Raw genomic sequence first — 19974 nt, forward strand, 5'->3', positions numbered from 1 at the left:
TTTTGGTAACACTAGAGGCGGGAAAAGCTAGATCCTGAGACTGTCAAAGTTTGATCTTTGACTCCTATTAATTGCCATCATTCCCAATAACCCGGCCGCAGCCCAGCCCCACCACCCAGTGGCCAGAAATTTGAACCACTTTGGTATGGGCTTCTTTTAATCCATGAAGCAATCATACATCGATCGAACACACGTTTCAATACATAGATCAAGCCATGAGCTTTCCTAGATATAAAAACTCGAGCAACATGACGTCACATCACAATTTTTTCATTTAAGTCTTCAATAAGTTTTTCCAGGTTCTTATACGAAGAGCCATCTTCGCTAACAGCATGGCGAGCCAACTTTGCAAAATTATCCACTGACTTGAAAATCTGCTCTCTTTGATCGCCTTCTTCCATCAATGCTCTTACCATCTTCTCCACCGTAGACCTATCACACGTGTCTTTCATATCGAGCCCGATCTTCCAGCCTTCACCAACCCATCTACTATTCACCTGTTGGTCTGCTAATTGTGGCCAACAAAGCATCGGAACTCCCGCCCAAATGCCCTCAATGGTCGAGTTCCAGCCGCTGTGAGTCCAAAACCCTCCGACAGCTTTGTGGGCCAGTACCTCTTCTTGTGGAACCCACTCCGCTATATACCCCCTTTCTTTAGTACCATCCTCCAACTCCACCGGAGTTGCACGCTCCTCTTGCCCACTCGAAAGCATATCCGACCGAACTACCCACAAAAAAGGCTTGCCACTGTTGATTAAACCGTGCCAAAACTCCAGTAACTGGACGCGGCTCAGCTTTGCCAAACTCCCAAAGCTGACGAAAATAACGGACCCCGACTGTTGGGAGTCGAGCCACGCCATGCAACGTCGGTCTTCGTGGCGCAAGGAGGAAACGGAGGATGATAGATCGTCTCCCACACGAGATTTGAGAAGGGCATGGAAAGGGCCTAAGGTGTAAATTTTGGGAAAGCGAGTGGCGATCTGGGAGAGTATTAAGGGTTCTAGGTCGTCGAAGGTGTTGAGTATGATCGCAGAGACTCGAGTAATGGCCTCAATTTGCTCCATGAAAAATTTAAAACTTGGATGGTCAATTGGCATTCTGCAAAAACTCGGTAGATCCCGTAGTCGCAGAAGAGCTTCCATCCCTGGAATGTCCCTAATCGGGTGATCCATGTCCTGATCTGTTTCAACACGAGAAGCATATATATAGTGTTCAGCTCAAAAAACACTGAAGCAGTATACTAGCAAGGATACAAAATACACCTGAACTAGTAAAAACCAGTTTCACATGTCACATAGGAATTGTTTTTAACATTTTAAATTATCGTTATCAACTCGCTTTTTTTTCACTAACAAGAGCATTTGTAACTTTTTCAGAGATTTGTGTTTTTTTTTAAAATGCTTTCACTGGGATAATTTTGTCGGGAAAATGATCTTAGCATTTAGTATAAGAAAGAAAAGCTAGTATATGACATTATTGTCAACTAAGGTCAATTTGATAACTATTTCATTTTTTTTTTCATTTTTTATTTTTATTTTTTAGATTGAAAACGTGTAAGAGATGTTACCTAGCTAAGTTTTGAAATCTTTCTCACCCACAATTTGTATTAATTAAAAGGAAATATCTCTTATATAAAACAAACAAAAATAACAAAAAATGTACAAGAATTAAAAAGAAGAGTGACAGATATCACCATAAGGATTTTATCAAAATACAGATAAAATCAGAATTCTGGGAAATTAAAGTTTTATAAGAAAAGAAAAGAAGAGTGACAGTGATCACCTTGGAAGGGAAGCTGGCCTTGTTGAATGAGGTCGGGAATGCATGAATAACACCAGAAGCTGCAAGCGCTCACCGTGCGGAGGGCAAATACGGGAATTCCCACCTCCTCCGCCATGTCAATCGCGAAACACATGATCCCATCTATTATGACACAACTCAAGGGAGGACGGGGAGTGGTGGTGGCGCCACACGACTCGTTGTCCTTTTTGGTTAAGGTTATAAGAAGGTCACGCAGGAGTGGCTTGGTTACGGACCTGAGCGACGAGACGATGTCGTCTAGGGGGGGAATGGTGCGGGGGTGGTCCGGTGGGAGGCCATCGGGTATGGACTCGAAGTGGAGGGTTGGGAAGCGGGCGGAGAGGGCACGGCGTTGGGTGAGGAGACGATGGTTGTGCTCCGTACTGAGGAAGGTAACGTGGATGCCAGCGTGGCATAGCAGCTGCGCAAAGCTCAGCATCGGAGTGATGTGGCCTTGTGCTGGGAACGGCAACAATAGTACGTGTGCAGCAGATTCAGATTCCTCCATCTCCGCCGACATCCACTGTGCGGCTGTGTCTATTAATATATGTGAGGTTGGAATGAAGCTCAACTTAAAACCCTAATCCAGTGTTCATCACTTCTCAACTGTAAGTAAAGACAGGGTCGGCCCAGGCCCAGTGCAGGCAGGGGACCGTCCAGGGCCCAGAAAAATTAGGAGCATCAAAATTATTAGGGTGGTATATTTATATATGTTATTATAAGAGTATAAATGTATAAAATTTGGTTCAAAGAAATAGAAATTTAACTAGAAGTGGTGGTCTGTCATTTGAAAATAATGAGGAGGTCTTGGGTTCAAAACACCATATGTGCTTATTTACTTTTCATTTTTTACAAATTTCATTTCATAAGAGTATAAATTTATAAAATTTGGTAAAAGGATCAAGAAGTCTAATTAGAAACAATGATTTTTGTTGTTTAAAATTAATAAGAGGTTCTAAGTTCGAAATGCTATGTGCATGTTTATTCTTTTCAATTTTTACAAATTTTTGTTTGGTTGTTAATTTATTTTTAGTTACTATCTAGTAGATATGTGGGTTGTTATATTTAAATATTTGTTTTAATTCAAATCTAATCTTCAACAAAGAATAATACGTAGACCAAATTTGCAAATTATATGACATGTCATCAAAATGTTTAATTTAGTGCCCATTCATTAATAATAAATATCAATTAAAGACTCGAAAATATCATTATTTTTTAGTCCCATATTGACAATGTTAGTAAATAAGAAAAAAAAACACCTCACAATTTATTCAAAAACACATTCAAAGTTCAGATGGAAAACAAAACTCATCATCTATCTACTTGTAAGCCCGAAGTTTTTTTGTTTCCCTCTCTCAATACAAAATAAATTAGTCTTTATGTGTTTCTAAATTATTGAGTTTGAAGTGTTTTTCTAAGTAAATTTTATCAATGTCTTACGTGTGAAAATAAATAATTTTCTTACATGAAGTTAGGGCACTTTTTTTACTTCGCCCGGGCCTCAAAAATCTCTGGACCGGCCCTGAATAAAGAAAGGATAAATAATGAGTGGCAATCATAGCCTTAACGAGTATCGGCGGCCTTTCTCATATTAGGGACGAATGACAGTGTCCACTAATTAAAGGAGTCATCTATTGAGATACTTTGGCATGGATAAACGCAGTCAGTCCCACAAACACAAACATATAGGGGCCGCTTGTTTGCCTTCTTTAGCTCTCACTAGATTGGATAGGATTAAAGATTAATGCAATCCATGTTTGTTCGCTCGCCGGTCTTAGCATGTCCCCCTCCCCCCCCCCCAAAAAAAAACTATGGGACTAGCTAAGACGCCTCTCTCTGCTCTTGCGTCTTGTCTTCGCTCTCGCATGCTCTCTCAACTGCTCTCGTTTGAGTCCCTTCCGTCTCTCATCGCCCCAAACCCAGATCATGTCCTCTCTCTCTCTCATCACCCTGCTCGATGCCGATGCTGATCTACACGACCCAACCTCGAGGAGGTGAGATTTTTTACTAGTCGGTCTTGGTTCGCGACCCAGACTCAAGTCAGGACCGGAATCATAGTGTCGTTGTTGGGTATACAAGGAACGCAGCTGGGATTTCGATTTCGATTGAAATTGAAATTTTGATTGTTTGTGTTTTGGGAGCTTTATCGATTCAAATGGAGGAGAAAGATGTAGTTGCAAGTAGTGGAATTTGGACGGAGAGCTTTATCAATTGTAATGAAGGAAAAGCTGTGAATTTTTATTTTTTTGGTCAAAAGGTAAGGAAAAGTTATGATTGGAATCTATGGAGTTTGGAAGGAAAAAAGGAGAGGGAAGAGAGGTTTCAGGAGTGCTCTAGAACCGGAAAAAAAATAGAAAAAGAAAAAAAAAAGAACTAATTTTATTATTTTTATTATCCTGCTTATTAGTCCGAGACTACACCAAATACTTCACTAAGCTAGTCCAGCTTAGTCTAGTCTAAGCCAGTCCAGCTTAGTCCTTGAAGCTAGTCTAGTCCAAGACAATCTAGTACAACAAACGCATACGTATGGTACAAACATCTCAAATCCGTGCCTATTGCACAATATAATTATAACAAAATAAATCCAAATCCATAGAATACCAAATCTACTCCCACGCAGGTTGTATGCAATGAATATACTATATTTACATTCATCACGGAAATACATAGTTATCATTGTATCTCAAATCGGTGTCGAAAAATTTAAGCAACGATGTGGAAATAAGGGGTGAAGTCTAAACTTCACCCCATATCCACGATATTTCTATAAATCAGTCAATTTCTTCAATATTTTCTATATCCTGAAAAAAATTTCGGCAGAAAATTTGCAAATCGTTTTCTCGGGAGACACAAAATGAATGACGTATATCCTTTATTCCCTCTTTTAACATGAATTATTTTTTAGTTTTCATCTATACAATCTAGGGTTTCAAGATGAAAATTTCAATTAAATTAGTATAATTGATTCGTTTTAGTGCAATGGTTTATTTTATTATTTTATTACTTAGCATTAGAAAGAAGTTTCATTCGCCTATATCACATACTTTATTTTACACAATCTAATCATTAATTTATGATTCATAGATATGTTGTGGCTTCATATGACATTCCCTAAACAATAACTTTAAATTTTCATGTTTTTGAGCAAATTTTCATCATTTCCATCGAAGGCAATCGATATCGATATTGGTATTGATATCTCCATCGGTATTTCAATAAATTTGCATATCAATATTTCCACCGATACTGATATTTTAAACACTGGATGCGAGAAAACAATTACATCACACAATTCATTCGATTCGACAGCCAAAAATTAAGAGAATGTGTGTGAAGTAAAAATGGGTGTGTGGATAACACACCCCTTCTTAATTTTGACATCTAGTCTCACTCTTTGGCATCAAACCCATTTATGCAATTAATATTTTCCACTTGCAAATGGATTGTAGCTCAGTTGTTTAAAAGTGTTTGCCTTACATTCGATATTTTTTGTTTGAAGCTCCCACAACCAGAAATTACCATTTGCTCAATGAAGTTTTGCCTGACTAACCACCTTACGTCGACAAAGAAACATTATCCAATGGAATAAAAATTTTGGTTGGGCAAAATTGGTCTACAATTTGGTTTTTTTTTTTTCTAGAAATTTATGGCAAACACGTTTGACAGACAAAGTAACCTTCGTCAGGCAAAGTTTTTGTGCCAAATAAAAAATATTGGCACGTGTTATGCCATCTTTTGCCCGACGGAAAACCTATTTGTCAATGAGCTTAACTTGGCCCAACGAACCATTTCGTCGAGCAAACCCCTATTTATTAAAAATTTTGTTGGTCACTTATCCTTTTTCTTGGTGACTTAGGGTTTAGGGTTTATATTTCATCAATCAAAATGAAATATTTCGTCAGGCAAAGGTGATGGACATTTTTGCATATTCAATTCCTTTAATGATTTTCACAATCTACGAAATTATTTTCAATGATCCAACCGTCAAACTTGTTTGAATATACTCCGATATCGCATACGCCAAAGTTACCAAATTCAGGTTTTCAGGATTAGATAACGGCACGAAATCCTTCGATGGTTGAAAATGTATCATCCCGATTTAAGGTTTTTTTTAGCTCCAATTTTGATGATTTTTTACAAATACAATCCTCAACCCGAGAAGAATAAAATGAATGGACCTGATCATCAATTTAAAATATTTTCACTGGTGGTTACCACAAAATCTTACATTCTACTTAATAAAAGTATATACTAAACTCTAAGTATTTGTTGCCGCTTAGTACTACGGTTTAGTAGTATTTCTCTTCACTTGTAAGTGAGAAGTCTTATGTTCGATTCTCGTCAAAGGCGAATTTGAACCACATTATTGCTAGCTCATTGTGAGGCTCAACCTGCTCCCCCACCCGTTAACTATAGTTGATATCGTTTGTTAAAAAAAAAAAAGATCTCTAAGTGTTTGTTGAATCAATTGTTTTCATGGGATATGTAATGTACGAAACTAATTACAGCTATCTAACGGTCAAACTTATTTGTATATACTTCGAGATCGTGTACGCCAAAAATCACCAAATGCAAGTTTCCAGGATTGGGTAACGTGACAAAATCTTTCAACGGTTGAAAATGTATCATCACGACTTAAGGATTTTTTTAGTTCTGATTTTGATGATTTTTACAACCACACTCCTTGACCCTAGAAGAATGCAATGAATTGCCCCGATATCAATTTGAAATATTTACACTAGTGGTTATTACAAAATTTTACGTTCTACTTAATAAAAGTATAGAATAAACTTTTAAGTGTTTGTTGAATCCATTGTTTTCATAAGATACACAGTCTATGAAAGTAATTTCAACGATCCAACTATCAAACTTGTTTGAATATAGTACGAGATCTCATTGTTCCAACTATCAAACTTTTAAGTGTTTGTTGAATCCATTGTTCCCACAATTTTTTGCCAAAATTTAACTGCGCTGTATTTCTATGCAACCTTTGCCTGACAGGCCACCTAAGTTTGCCCGATGAAGGTTTAGACCCTTGCTTGACAAATTGGTTCGTCTGGCAAAGGTCTGATATATTATAATAGGCTCAAAACCTTATTTTTCTTCCTCGCAACGTCGTTTCTGCTCCTCTTTCTGTGTTGTCTCACTCTGCCCTTGTGGTATCTATCTCTTTGCCCTTTTTGTGCTTTCTCTGTCTTCTCTTGCTCTCTCTCTATTGCCCTTTCACTCACTCCACTCTCACCGTCATGTTCAAATTCCTAAATAATCAATTCAAAGGTATGTTTGCTCATTGCTTTGATTTATATCAGTTGTGTTATTGTAATGATTGATGGGGCCATATTATTCTAAAATATTGTGAAGTTTGTGAAATGACATACCCGACCTAGAATGTCCAACAGGACACTCGAATCGTGATTCTTGGCCGACACCTAGAAGGTGACGAAACCATAAAGTGATGGTGATGTGGAAAGTGCAAGTAAATTAAAACATAAACCAACTAATAGCAGAGTGCACAGTGTGCGAATTAGAAACCTTTGTTGGAAGGAAAATTTTATTCAAACTCATTTATCTTCTTTCTACACCCAACTTATTTTTTTTTGTCTTCAAACTTTAATTGTGTCCAACAATTCTCTCTCTACACCCAAAATGAAAAAGAACAAAAAGTAAAAAATAAAATTCCAGTACAAAAAACTATGGGCCACCCCATCTCTCCAAACCCCAACTGCTCCCAATTTCTACCCTTCCCCACCACTTCCCCTACCACCTACAATGAAAATTCTTAAAATTTCAGCCATCACTACCCCTCTCCCGATCTTTCCCCAACCACATAACAACTTCATCTTCCGCGCAGTCCTTTTAACACGCCGAATTCCATGAAACTATCGATCAGTTAAATCTAACTGTGTTGGACCATCAAGTGTGCTATATGCGTAGAATCATAATTTTAATGTTATCATGAATTTTGTTTTTTTAAATATTGTCATGAATTTCTTTTGTTCTTTTTAATGGTGGGTCGTTAGGGGTTAAGGTTCTCCAAATTTTCAAATTGTTGTGTGTGGTAGGGAAAGTCTGCCGGCGCAAGGGGGTGGTTGGGGTTTGGACAGATGTGGTGGCTAGAGTTGCCTAATGTTGGATTATTTATTTATTTATTCTATTCTTGTTGAGTGTAAAAAGAGAATTATTTGGCACATTTGAAATTTCAAGATAAAAAAATGATAAGTTGGGTGTAGAAAGAGAATAAATGGGTCTACACTAATTAGGATAAAGGAGAAATATTGTATTAAAAATACAAACTAATTTATGGTTGTAAAACGTGTGAAACAACATCCTGAAATTAAGGAAAATACATTGATCGTGCTTTAAAGCCAACACTACTCCATGGACGTGAGGAACTAGAGGCAATAGTTATCAAAGCAACCCACCGCGATAGATGAGAGTTGGTTGTTGTTGCTTCTATTTAAAGGAATTCCCTGCTCACAAAGAAATAATTTGGAGTACCAGGGTCTATCACTATAAGAACATAACATCTTGAGTGAGTAGAAATGTCTCTGTGAGTCTAAAATGCCTATGTGAGTCTTCATGGCCCCTGGAAGAGGAGGGTAACTGTGGCTTGCCACCAGTTGTCCCCTTTTTAAAAAAGAAAGAAAACTACTGCAGTGGCTGCTCGAGGTAAGTCTTCGTTCATGTACTCTAGTTGTGATCTTGGGATTGTGCTAACAATAATTAATTAGGGTTTATTCTTACACCCTTATCACACAAGTGATGCCAGAGCATAAATACACAACAGTAAAGATAAAGTAGAGATATTTCTAGTGAAAGGAGGAATCCTCCCACAAGTGACAAACTCTCATAGGAGACCATTAGGATTGAAAGAGACATATATGAGAAAAATGTGACACGGTGCAAAGAAAAATGCCCTTATTTTCATAAAGAGGGTTCTCTCTCTCAAAATTTTATCATCAATATGAGTTGGACAATTTTTACAAAATCAAAACAATTGATCAGAAAAGTTCCTAATCCTCCTACAAAAATGAGAATATTTTTTCTTAGCACCTTCAAGTGATGGTGATGCTCATTTAACATTGATATATGAGTTTAAATTCGAGATTTGTGCAGTGGATAAACATAAATCTCAAAATTTAAACTCATCCAATGATGATGAATAAAGTCTGAGCATCACCACCACTTAAAGGTGGTGAACAAAAATACACCCTATAAAAATATGGGTTTTTATCACAAGTGGTCCCTGAAATTGACCTTCACCATCAAGATGGTCCCTGAAATTAAAAATCAATCAATGTAGTTCCTGAAAATAGGCGTCGCAAATCAATGTGGTCATTCCGTTACAATTCTGTTAAAAATTCCGTTAAAAGCTAATGTAGCACATAAATAGGCCCCATAAAATTTACGGATTTTTACCACAAATGATCCTTGAAATTGACCCATAACATCAAGATGGTCCCTGAAATTGACCCACACCATCAATATGGTCACTAAAATTGAAAATCAATCAATATAGTCATTGAAAATAGTTGTCGCAAATCAATATGATCATTCCACCACAATTCTGTAAAAAAAAACTTTGTTATATGCTAATGTGGGTTTAATAATTAATTAAAAAAATTGTCTAAATACCTTTTTGCATAATGGATTTTTTTTTTCCTTATAGTAGGGTCTACTCCGAAGAGAGATCACTTCCATAAATTCTCAAAGGCACAAGGCTTAACCAAGGCCTAAGAGGGTGTGTGGAAATAGTTTTCAACCAACAATGGACACACATCGGTTATAACCTCATTATCTCAAGGCAGACCTCGTCATTCTTCGCATCACCAGACCACCAGGGAAGTGTCGAACAAGCTCTCCAAGATTAAGGTTGTGAGGATGTTGATTGCCTAAATGTTAACGATGATGTCCCAAAAGTCGTTACCAATGGGTCAAGTTATCACCAAAGGTGATCTCAATCTAGGTTTGATTCGGTGAAGGGTATTGAAGTGTGTAAAGATGGGTGTATTGAGATGTTTTTATAGAGAATAGAAAGCAAAGGAGGTATATAAATGTGGACTAAGATCGGAGGTGATTGCAGGACTAGGTTTTTGGGTTGACAATTTTTTTATTAACCATTAAATTATTTAAGCCTATTTGTAATTTTTTTTTTAATTTAATTAGACTTGTGTGACCCATTTATGTGTCACATTAGCATATAACAAAACTTTTGACAGAATTGTGACGGAAGAACTACATTGATTTGAGACACTTACTTGCGGGACTACATTGATCAATTTTCAATTTTAGGGACCATTTTGATGTCGCGGGTCAATTTCAAGAACCGTTTTGATGTCGTGGGTCAATGTCAATGATCATTTGTGAGAAAAAATGACTTATAGGGTCCATTTATGTGCCACATCAACATTTAACAGATTTTTTAACATAATTGTGACGGAATGACCACATTGATTTGCGACACCTATTTTCAGGAACTACATTAATTGATTTTCAATTTTATGGACCATCCGAATGGGTCGCGAGTTTGTTGTCCCAAATTACGTGTCTCATTTGTGTCTCTTCTTTAGTTTTGAGACACTTGTCCTCCATTTAACTTTAAAACTTAACAATGTTACTATGCATAAAATTTAATTAAAATTAAAAAAACTATAAAAAAAAAACCACTGTTGAAACTCATCATCTCCAATCTCCCTACAATCCATCCCCCAATCTCCTGCAATCCTTCAAAAGAAGGCCTTAAACCCCGTGGAAACTCATCATCCTTATCGTCCTAGTCAACCCCATCAATCCAATCACTTATCACAGTCCTCAATCTCATAACCCGTAGGAGAATCCACAATCCCAAGACGTCCCCCCAAATCATTTGTGTCTCTGCCGCTAATTCAACCTAAAAAACCCATAACCCACAATCCTCTCTTGACGACGAAGAAGACGACCCTTAACCGGTGGGTTGTGGGAGACTAAACTGGGTTTTTGATTTGATCCATAAGAAGAAGATGATGATGATGGGTTGGTGCATAAAGAGACCGGCAATTGGGAGCAAAAAGGGTCGGTGATTAGGGCAAGGGGTGGCTGTTGGGGTGGTGAGTTGTTGTGGGTTTATTACTTTATTTGTTTTCTTTAATTTTTTAATTTTTATTAATTTTTTAATTTTTATTAATTTTTTAATTTTTATTAATTTTATAGGAAAAAAAAAGTTAATAGTGTTTCTATAGGGTTAAATTGAGTGACACGTGTTACAAAATTACATAAGGAGACACAAATGAGACATGAACTAGGGGATAGCAAACCCATAACCATCTGAACGGTAGGAATCAATTTCAGAGACCATTTGTGATAAAAACCTCAAAAATATTGGAGAGAGTTAATATATGTGTTACGAAGTAATGATATTAGGACACATGGTAAGTAGCATGTCAATAGCCAATTAAGATTTGATTATTAATAATTTCATTAACTTTGAATTTTGTAGAACTCATGTTTTTCATATTGATCTGTACAACGTGATACAACTCCTTTTAAACATAGATGCCTACTCGTTCTCTACTCTACAAACACATGACAGCAGATAGGTTTCCCTGGACAGAAATCAAGATAGAGTGTCCACATTTTTGTGAGAATGTTTTTATATTCCTATTATTTTCATAGCGGAAGATATTGTATTTTTTGTTTGTCTATTTTTTTTTTTTTTGGCGAACAGGAATCAATAACAACCGGGCAAAGATGCCAAAGATACACAGAAGCCTACCCCGAGGCCAAAGCAAGCAACAAACAACTAAGGAAAAGCAGTACAAAGAGGTACAACCGACATCGCACCAAATGCTAAAAATGTCACTCCTCATACTGCTAGGAAGAAATTAATGGGGACAAGGAAGACCATCATTACACAGAACATGAACAAGAGAGGATGGGGGTCTGTTGACCCAAACATTATCACATACCTCCCTACTTTGCCGCAACGCCAGACGATCCGCAGCCATATTTGCCGATCTTGGAGTCCAAGACCAGCGGCAGTCATTAAAAGCCTCCCCCATTCTTTTGCATCGCGCCAGAATTGGAAAAGCTTCCCAACTACCCCTCGTATCCGAGTCTCGAATACAGGATATTGATTCCTGAGAATCAGATTCCACGATGACAAAATTCCATCCCATACTTCTTCCAAGCTCACACCCATGCAGCACTGCCAAAGCTTCTGCCACAGCCACAGACGAGGCCGTGACCCTCCTCCTGATCGCTGCCATAAACCTGCCCTCATCGTCCCGAGCCACCACCCCCACAAAACCAGGAGCTCCACTCCTTAACCAGCTCGCATCCACATTAATTTTTATAAAACCCACACAAGGAGGAGACCACTGCACATCAGAAGCCAAACCATTGACAGAAATAGGCAAACTACATACCGTAGCCTGATTATATTCCTTAAAAGCAGCCACAGATTGGTTGATGACTGCGATGATCTGTCGAGGAACTATAGGTTGTTGATTGAACAGAAAACTGCATCTCGCCTTCCATATAAACCAACAAGTTGTAGCAACATATGAAAGCATATCGTTCCGCACACCCGACTGCCCATTAGCTAAACCAACAATACTGCCCAACCAAACCGCCCAACTTGTGACCGCATCCCTCCGCAATCCTCTAATTAACCTTAACCCAATCCAAACCTCCTCAACCCACGAACATTGGAGAAATAGATGTACCAAAGATTCCTCATACCTATTGCAAATAGGGCAGAGAGTAGACGAAGAGGATCGACGCATAAACAAATTTACTTTCGTGGCCACTGCCTCTTGTAAGGACCTCCATATGAAGGATCTGATTTTTGGCTGAACCTCAAGCTTCCAAACACACTTCCAAACCTGTTTTGGGATGAGGGCAGATCGGTGAGGGTTTCCAATTCGTTGCTGGATATTCCTGGTCATAGCCCAATGATATCCTGATTTGACAGAATAGATTCCATTCTTCACAAAAGGCCACACTAATCTGTCATTCGAACTCGGATCACCTGAATGTGTCTCGTAAATCGCCTTGATCTCCTCCTCCACCAGAAAGGGTTTAAGGAAATCAATCTCCCAGCTACCATAATCAGTGCTTAACAAAGAATTTACCCTGAGATTTAAAGAAACAGGAACTGACCCCAGGGGAGATGGATGACCAGAAGGGATTGAAGGCAGCCATTTATCCACCCAGACTCTGACATCCTTTCCATTCATTATCTGCCAGTGAGCGCCACCCCGAATTATTTCTCTACCAACCAGGAGGCTTGACCAAGCCCATGATGCTCTTCCACCCCTCTTCGCGTCGAAGAAAGAGCAGTTGGGGAAGTATCGGCCTTTAATGACCGACGCCCACAAAGAGTTTGGTTCCGATAACAGCCGCCAACACTGTTTCGCCAAAAGAGCGTTGTTGAACTCCGTGAAGCACCTCAAGCCAAGCCCACCTTCTTCTTTCGACTTCCCCATTTGTTCCTTTGAAACCCAGTGAATCCGGTTTTCCCCATCATTCTGCCCCCACCAAAATTTGGATATCAAAGCATCCAGATCATTGCAAAAAGTCTTCGGAAACTTGAAGAGATTCATAGGATAAGCCGGAACTGCTTGCGCCACTGCCTTAATTAAAACTTCCCGCCCCGCTTGTGAGATAGTGGAGCGTTTCCATCCTTGAATTTTGCCTAAAAGCCTTCCTTTTACATACGCAAGGCCACTTCTTTTTGATCTACCCCAGATGGCCGGCACTCCCAGATAAACTCCCGGGTTCCCAACTTTCTCCATCCCAAGAATGGTGGCCAGTTGGAGAGCTAACTGATCCGGCACGTTCCCCGTAACACAAGAGGCGGGAAAAGTTAGATCCTGAGACTGTCAAAGTTTTATCTTGACTCCTATTAATTGCCATCATTCCCAATAACCCGGCCGCAGCCCACCCCCACCACCCAGTGGCCAGAAATTTGAACCACTTTGGTATGGGCTTCTTTTAATCCATGAAGCAATCATACATCGATCGAACACACGTTTCAATACATAGATCAAGCCATGAGCTTTCCTAGATATAAAAACTCGAGCAACATGACGTCACATCACAATTTTTTCATTTAAGTCTTCAATAAGTTTTTCCAGGTTCTTATACGAAGAGCCATCTTCGCTAACAGCATGGCGAGCCAACTTTGCAAAATTATCCACTGACTTGAAAATCTGCTCTCTTTGATCGCCTTCTTCCATCAATGCTCTTACCATCTTCTCCACCGTAGACCTATCACACGTGTCTTTCATATCGAGCCCGATCTTCCAGCCTTCACCAACCCATCTACTATTCACCTGTTGGTCTGCTAATTGTGGCCAACAAAGCATCGGAACTCCCGCCCAAATGCCCTCAATGGTCGAGTTCCAGCCGCTGTGAGTCCAAAACCCTCCGACAGCTTTGTGGGCCAGTACCTCTTCTTGTGGAACCCACTCCGCTATATACCCCCTTTCTTTAGTACCATCCTCCAACTCCACCGGAGTTGCACGCTCCTCTTGCCCACTCGAAAGCATATCCGACCGAACTACCCACAAAAAAGGCTTGCCACTGTTGATTAAACCGTGCCAAAACTCCAGTAACTGGACGCGGCTCAGCTTTGCCAAACTCCCAAAGCTGACGAAAATAACGGACCCCGACTGTTGGGAGTCGAGCCACGCCATGCAACGTCGGTCTTCGTGGCGCAAGGAGGAAACGGAGGATGATAGATCGTCTCCCACACGAGATTTGAGAAGGGCATGGAAAGGGCCTAAGGTGTAAATTTTGGGAAAGCGAGTGGCGATCTGGGAGAGTATTAAGGGTTCTAGGTCGTCGAAGGTGTTGAGTATGATCGCAGAGACTCGAGTAATGGCCTCAATTTGCTCCATGAAAAATTTAAAACTTGGATGGTCAATTGGCATTCTGCAAAAACTCGGTAGATCCCGTAGTCGCAGAAGAGCTTCCATCCCTGGAATGTCCCTAATCGGGTGATCCATGTCCTGATCTGTTTCAACACGAGAAGCATATATATAGTGTTCAGCTCAAAAAACACTGAAGCAGTATACTAGCAAGGATACAAAATACACCTGAACTAGTAAAAACCAGTTTCACATGTCACATAGGAATTGTTTTTAACATTTTAAATTATCGTTATCAACTCGCTTTTTTTTCACTAACAAGAGCATTTGTAACTTTTTCAGAGATTTGTGTTTTTTTTTAAAATGCTTTCACTGGGATAATTTTGTCGGGAAAATGATCTTAGCATTTAGTATAAGAAAGAAAAGCTAGTATATGACATTATTGTCAACTAAGGTCAATTTGATAACTATTTCATTTTTTTTTTCATTTTTTATTTTTATTTTTTAGATTGAAAACGTGTAAGAGATGTTACCTAGCTAAGTTTTGAAATCTTTCTCACCCACAATTTGTATTAATTAAAAGGAAATATCTCTTATATAAAACAAACAAAAATAACAAAAAATGTACAAGAATTAAAAAGAAGAGTGACAGATATCACCATAAGGATTTTATCAAAATACAGATAAAATCAGAATTCTGGGAAATTAAAGTTTTATAAGAAAAGAAAAGAAGAGTGACAGTGATCACCTTGGAAGGGAAGCTGGCCTTGTTGAATGAGGTCGGGAATGCATGAATAACACCAGAAGCTGCAAGCGCTCACCGTGCGGAGGGCAAATACGGGAATTCCCACCTCCTCCGCCATGTCAATCGCGAAACACATGATCCCATCTATTATGACACAACTCAAGGGAGGACGGGGAGTGGTGGTGGCGCCACACGACTCGTTGTCCTTTTTGGTTAAGGTTATAAGAAGGTCACGCAGGAGTGGCTTGGTTACGGACCTGAGCGACGAGACGATGTCGTCTAGGGGGGGAATGGTGCGGGGGTGGTCCGGTGGGAGGCCATCGGGTATGGACTCGAAGTGGAGGGTTGGGAAGCGGGCGGAGAGGGCACGGCGTTGGGTGAGGAGACGATGGTTGTGCTCCGTACTGAGGAAGGTAACGTGGATGCCAGCGTGGCATAGCAGCTGCGCAAAGCTCAGCATCGGAGTGATGTGGCCTTGTGCTGGGAACGGCAACAATAGTACGTGTGCAGCAGATTCAGATTCCTCCATCTCCGCCGACATCCACTGTGCGGCTGTGTCTATTAATATATGTGAGGTTGGAATGAAGCTCAACTTAAAACCCTAATCCAGTGTTCATCACTTCTCAACTGTAAGTAAAGACAGGGTCGGCCCAGGCCCAGTGCAGGCAGGGGACCGTCCAGGGCCCAGAAAAATTAGGAGCATCAAAATTATTAGGGTGGTATATTTATATATGTTATTATAAGAGTATAAATGTATAAAATTTGGTTCAAAGAAATAGAAATTTAACTAGAAGTGGTGGTCTGTCATTTGAAAATAATGAGGAGGTCTTGGGTTCAAAACACCATATGTGCTTATTTACTTTTCATTTTTTACAAATTTCATTTCATAAGAGTATAAATTTATAAAATTTGGTAAAAGGATCAAGAAGTCTAATTAGAAACAATGATTTTTGTTGTTTAAAATTAATAAGAGGTTCTAAGTTCGAAATGCTATGTGCATGTTTATTCTTTTCAATTTTTACAAATTTTTGTTTGGTTGTTAATTTATTTTTAGTTACTATCTAGTAGATATGTGGGTTGTTATATTTAAATATTTGTTTTAATTCAAATCTAATCTTCAACAAAGAATAATACGTAGACCAAATTTGCAAATTATATGACATGTCATCAAAATGTTTAATTTAGTGCCCATTCATTAATAATAAATATCAATTAAAGACTCGAAAATATCATTATTTTTTAGTCCCATATTGACAATGTTAGTAAATAAGAAAAAAAAACACCTCACAATTTATTCAAAAACACATTCAAAGTTCAGATGGAAAACAAAACTCATCATCTATCTACTTGTAAGCCCGAAGTTTTTTTGTTTCCCTCTCTCAATACAAAATAAATTAGTCTTTATGTGTTTCTAAATTATTGAGTTTGAAGTGTTTTTCTAAGTAAATTTTATCAATGTCTTACGTGTGAAAATAAATAATTTTCTTACATGAAGTTAGGGCACTTTTTTTACTTCGCCCGGGCCTCAAAAATCTCTGGACCGGCCCTGAATAAAGAAAGGATAAATAATGAGTGGCAATCATAGCCTTAACGAGTATCGGCGGCCTTTCTCATATTAGGGACGAATGACAGTGTCCACTAATTAAAGGAGTCATCTATTGAGATACTTTGGCATGGATAAACGCAGTCAGTCCCACAAACACAAACATATAGGGGCCGCTTGTTTGCCTTCTTTAGCTCTCACTAGATTGGATAGGATTAAAGATTAATGCAATCCATGTTTGTTCGCTCGCCGGTCTTAGCATGTCCCCCTCCCCCCCCCCCAAAAAAAAACTATGGGACTAGCTAAGACGCCTCTCTCTGCTCTTGCGTCTTGTCTTCGCTCTCGCATGCTCTCTCAACTGCTCTCGTTTGAGTCCCTTCCGTCTCTCATCGCCCCAAACCCAGATCATGTCCTCTCTCTCTCTCATCACCCTGCTCGATGCCGATGCTGATCTACACGACCCAACCTCGAGGAGGTGAGATTTTTTACTAGTCGGTCTTGGTTCGCGACCCAGACTCAAGTCAGGACCGGAATCATAGTGTCGTTGTTGGGTATACAAGGAACGCAGCTGGGATTTCGATTTCGATTGAAATTGAAATTTTGATTGTTTGTGTTTTGGGAGCTTTATCGATTCAAATGGAGGAGAAAGATGTAGTTGCAAGTAGTGGAATTTGGACGGAGAGCTTTATCAATTGTAATGAAGGAAAAGCTGTGAATTTTTATTTTTTTGGTCAAAAGGTAAGGAAAAGTTATGATTGGAATCTATGGAGTTTGGAAGGAAAAAAGGAGAGGGAAGAGAGGTTTCAGGAGTGCTCTAGAACCGGAAAAAAAATAGAAAAAGAAAAAAAAAAGAACTAATTTTATTATTTTTATTATCCTGCTTATTAGTCCGAGACTACACCAAATACTTCACTAAGCTAGTCCAGCTTAGTCTAGTCTAAGCCAGTCCAGCTTAGTCCTTGAAGCTAGTCTAGTCCAAGACAATCTAGTACAACAAACGCATACGTATGGTACAAACATCTCAAATCCGTGCCTATTGCACAATATAATTATAACAAAATAAATCCAAATCCATAGAATACCAAATCTACTCCCACGCAGGTTGTATGCAATGAATATACTATATTTACATTCATCACGGAAATACATAGTTATCATTGTATCTCAAATCGGTGTCGAAAAATTTAAGCAACGATGTGGAAATAAGGGGTGAAGTCTAAACTTCACCCCATATCCACGATATTTCTATAAATCAGTCAATTTCTTCAATATTTTCTATATCCTGAAAAAAATTTCGGCAGAAAATTTGCAAATCGTTTTCTCGGGAGACACAAAATGAATGACGTATATCCTTTATTCCCTCTTTTAACATGAATTATTTTTTAGTTTTCATCTATACAATCTAGGGTTTCAAGATGAAAATTTCAATTAAATTAGTATAATTGATTCGTTTTAGTGCAATGGTTTATTTTATTATTTTATTACTTAGCATTAGAAAGAAGTTTCATTCGCCTATATCACATACTTTATTTTACACAATCTAATCATTAATTTATGATTCATAGATATGTTGTGGCTTCATATGACATTCCCTAAACAATAACTTTAAATTTTCATGTTTTTGAGCAAATTTTCATCATTTCCATCGAAGGCAATCGATATCGATATTGGTATTGATATCTCCATCGGTATTTCAATAAATTTGCATATCAATATTTCCACCGATACTGATATTTTAAACACTGGATGCGAGAAAACAATTACATCACACAATTCATTCGATTCGACAGCCAAAAATTAAGAGAATGTGTGTGAAGTAAAAATGGGTGTGTGGATAACACACCCCTTCTTAATTTTGACATCTAGTCTCACTCTTTGGCATCAAACCCATTTATGCAATTAATATTTTCCACTTGCAAATGGATTGTAGCTCAGTTGTTTAAAAGTGTTTGCCTTACATTCGATATTTTTTGTTTGAAGCTCCCACAACCAGAAATTACCATTTGCTCAATGAAGTTTTGCCTGACTAACCACCTTACGTCGACAAAGAAACATTATCCAATGGAATAAAAATTTTGGTTGGGCAAAATTGGTCTACAATTTGGTTTTTTTTTTTTCTAGAAATTTATGGCAAACACGTTTGACAGACAAAGTAACCTTCGTCAGGCAAAGTTTTTGTGCCAAATAAAAAATATTGGCACGTGTTATGCCATCTTTTGCCCGACGGAAAACCTATTTGTCAATGAGCTTAACTTGGCCCAACGAACCATTTCGTCGAGCAAACCCCTATTTATTAAAAATTTTGTTGGTCACTTATCCTTTTTCTTGGTGACTTAGGGTTTAGGGTTTATATTTCATCAATCAAAATGAAATATTTCGTCAGGCAAAGGTGATGGACATTTTTGCATATTCAATTCCTTTAATGATTTTCACAATCTACGAAATTATTTTCAATGATCCAACCGTCAAACTTGTTTGAATATACTCCGATATCGCATACGCCAAAGTTACCAAATTCAGGTTTTCAGGATTAGATAACGGCACGAAATCCTTCGATGGTTGAAAATGTATCATCCCGATTTAAGGTTTTTTTTAGCTCCAATTTTGATGATTTTTTACAAATACAATCCTCAACCCGAGAAGAATAAAATGAATGGACCTGATCATCAATTTAAAATATTTTCACTGGTGGTTACCACAAAATCTTACATTCTACTTAATAAAAGTATATACTAAACTCTAAGTATTTGTTGCCGCTTAGTACTACGGTTTAGTAGTATTTCTCTTCACTTGTAAGTGAGAAGTCTTATGTTCGATTCTCGTCAAAGGCGAATTTGAACCACATTATTGCTAGCTCATTGTGAGGCTCAACCTGCTCCCCCACCCGTTAACTATAGTTGATATCGTTTGTTAAAAAAAAAAAAGATCTCTAAGTGTTTGTTGAATCAATTGTTTTCATGGGATATGTAATGTACGAAACTAATTACAGCTATCTAACGGTCAAACTTATTTGTATATACTTCGAGATCGTG

General features: G+C 38.4%; 2 protein-coding genes across 4 annotated transcripts; both read right to left on the reverse strand.

The window, feature by feature from the left end:
• Positions 1-204: 204 nt before the first annotated feature.
• On the reverse strand, positions 205-3448 carry LOC103423467 (7-deoxyloganetic acid glucosyltransferase-like). Of its 2 annotated transcripts, XM_070809247.1 has the most exons (3): positions 3325-3448; positions 1783-2406; positions 205-1180 (listed from the first exon to the last, which is right to left on the reverse strand). In XM_070809247.1, exons 2-3 carry the CDS (start codon positions 2318-2320, stop codon positions 255-257), a joined length of 1464 nt encoding a protein of 487 aa, XP_070665348.1. In that variant the 5' UTR covers positions 2321-2406; positions 3325-3448; the 3' UTR covers positions 205-254. The 2 variants fall into 2 exon arrangements, with proteins under 2 accessions (XP_070665348.1, XP_008359771.2); XM_008361549.4 differs by lacking the exon at positions 3325-3448 and having other exon boundaries at positions 1783-2615.
• A 10376-nt stretch (positions 3449-13824) lies between these two features.
• LOC139189945 (7-deoxyloganetic acid glucosyltransferase-like) lies at positions 13825-17068 on the reverse strand. 2 transcript variants are annotated; one of them, XM_070809249.1, is made up of 3 exons: positions 16945-17068; positions 15403-16026; positions 13825-14800 (listed from the first exon to the last, which is right to left on the reverse strand). In XM_070809249.1, exons 2-3 carry the CDS (start codon positions 15938-15940, stop codon positions 13875-13877), a joined length of 1464 nt encoding a protein of 487 aa, XP_070665350.1. In that variant the 5' UTR covers positions 15941-16026; positions 16945-17068; the 3' UTR covers positions 13825-13874. The 2 variants fall into 2 exon arrangements, with proteins under 2 accessions (XP_070665350.1, XP_070665349.1); XM_070809248.1 differs by lacking the exon at positions 16945-17068 and having other exon boundaries at positions 15403-16235.
• Positions 17069-19974: the final 2906 nt, after the last annotated feature.

Source organism: Malus domestica, chromosome 12 (genome assembly GCF_042453785.1).
Source record: "Malus domestica chromosome 12, GDT2T_hap1".
NCBI classification, from domain to species: Eukaryota; Viridiplantae; Streptophyta; class Magnoliopsida; order Rosales; family Rosaceae; genus Malus; species Malus domestica.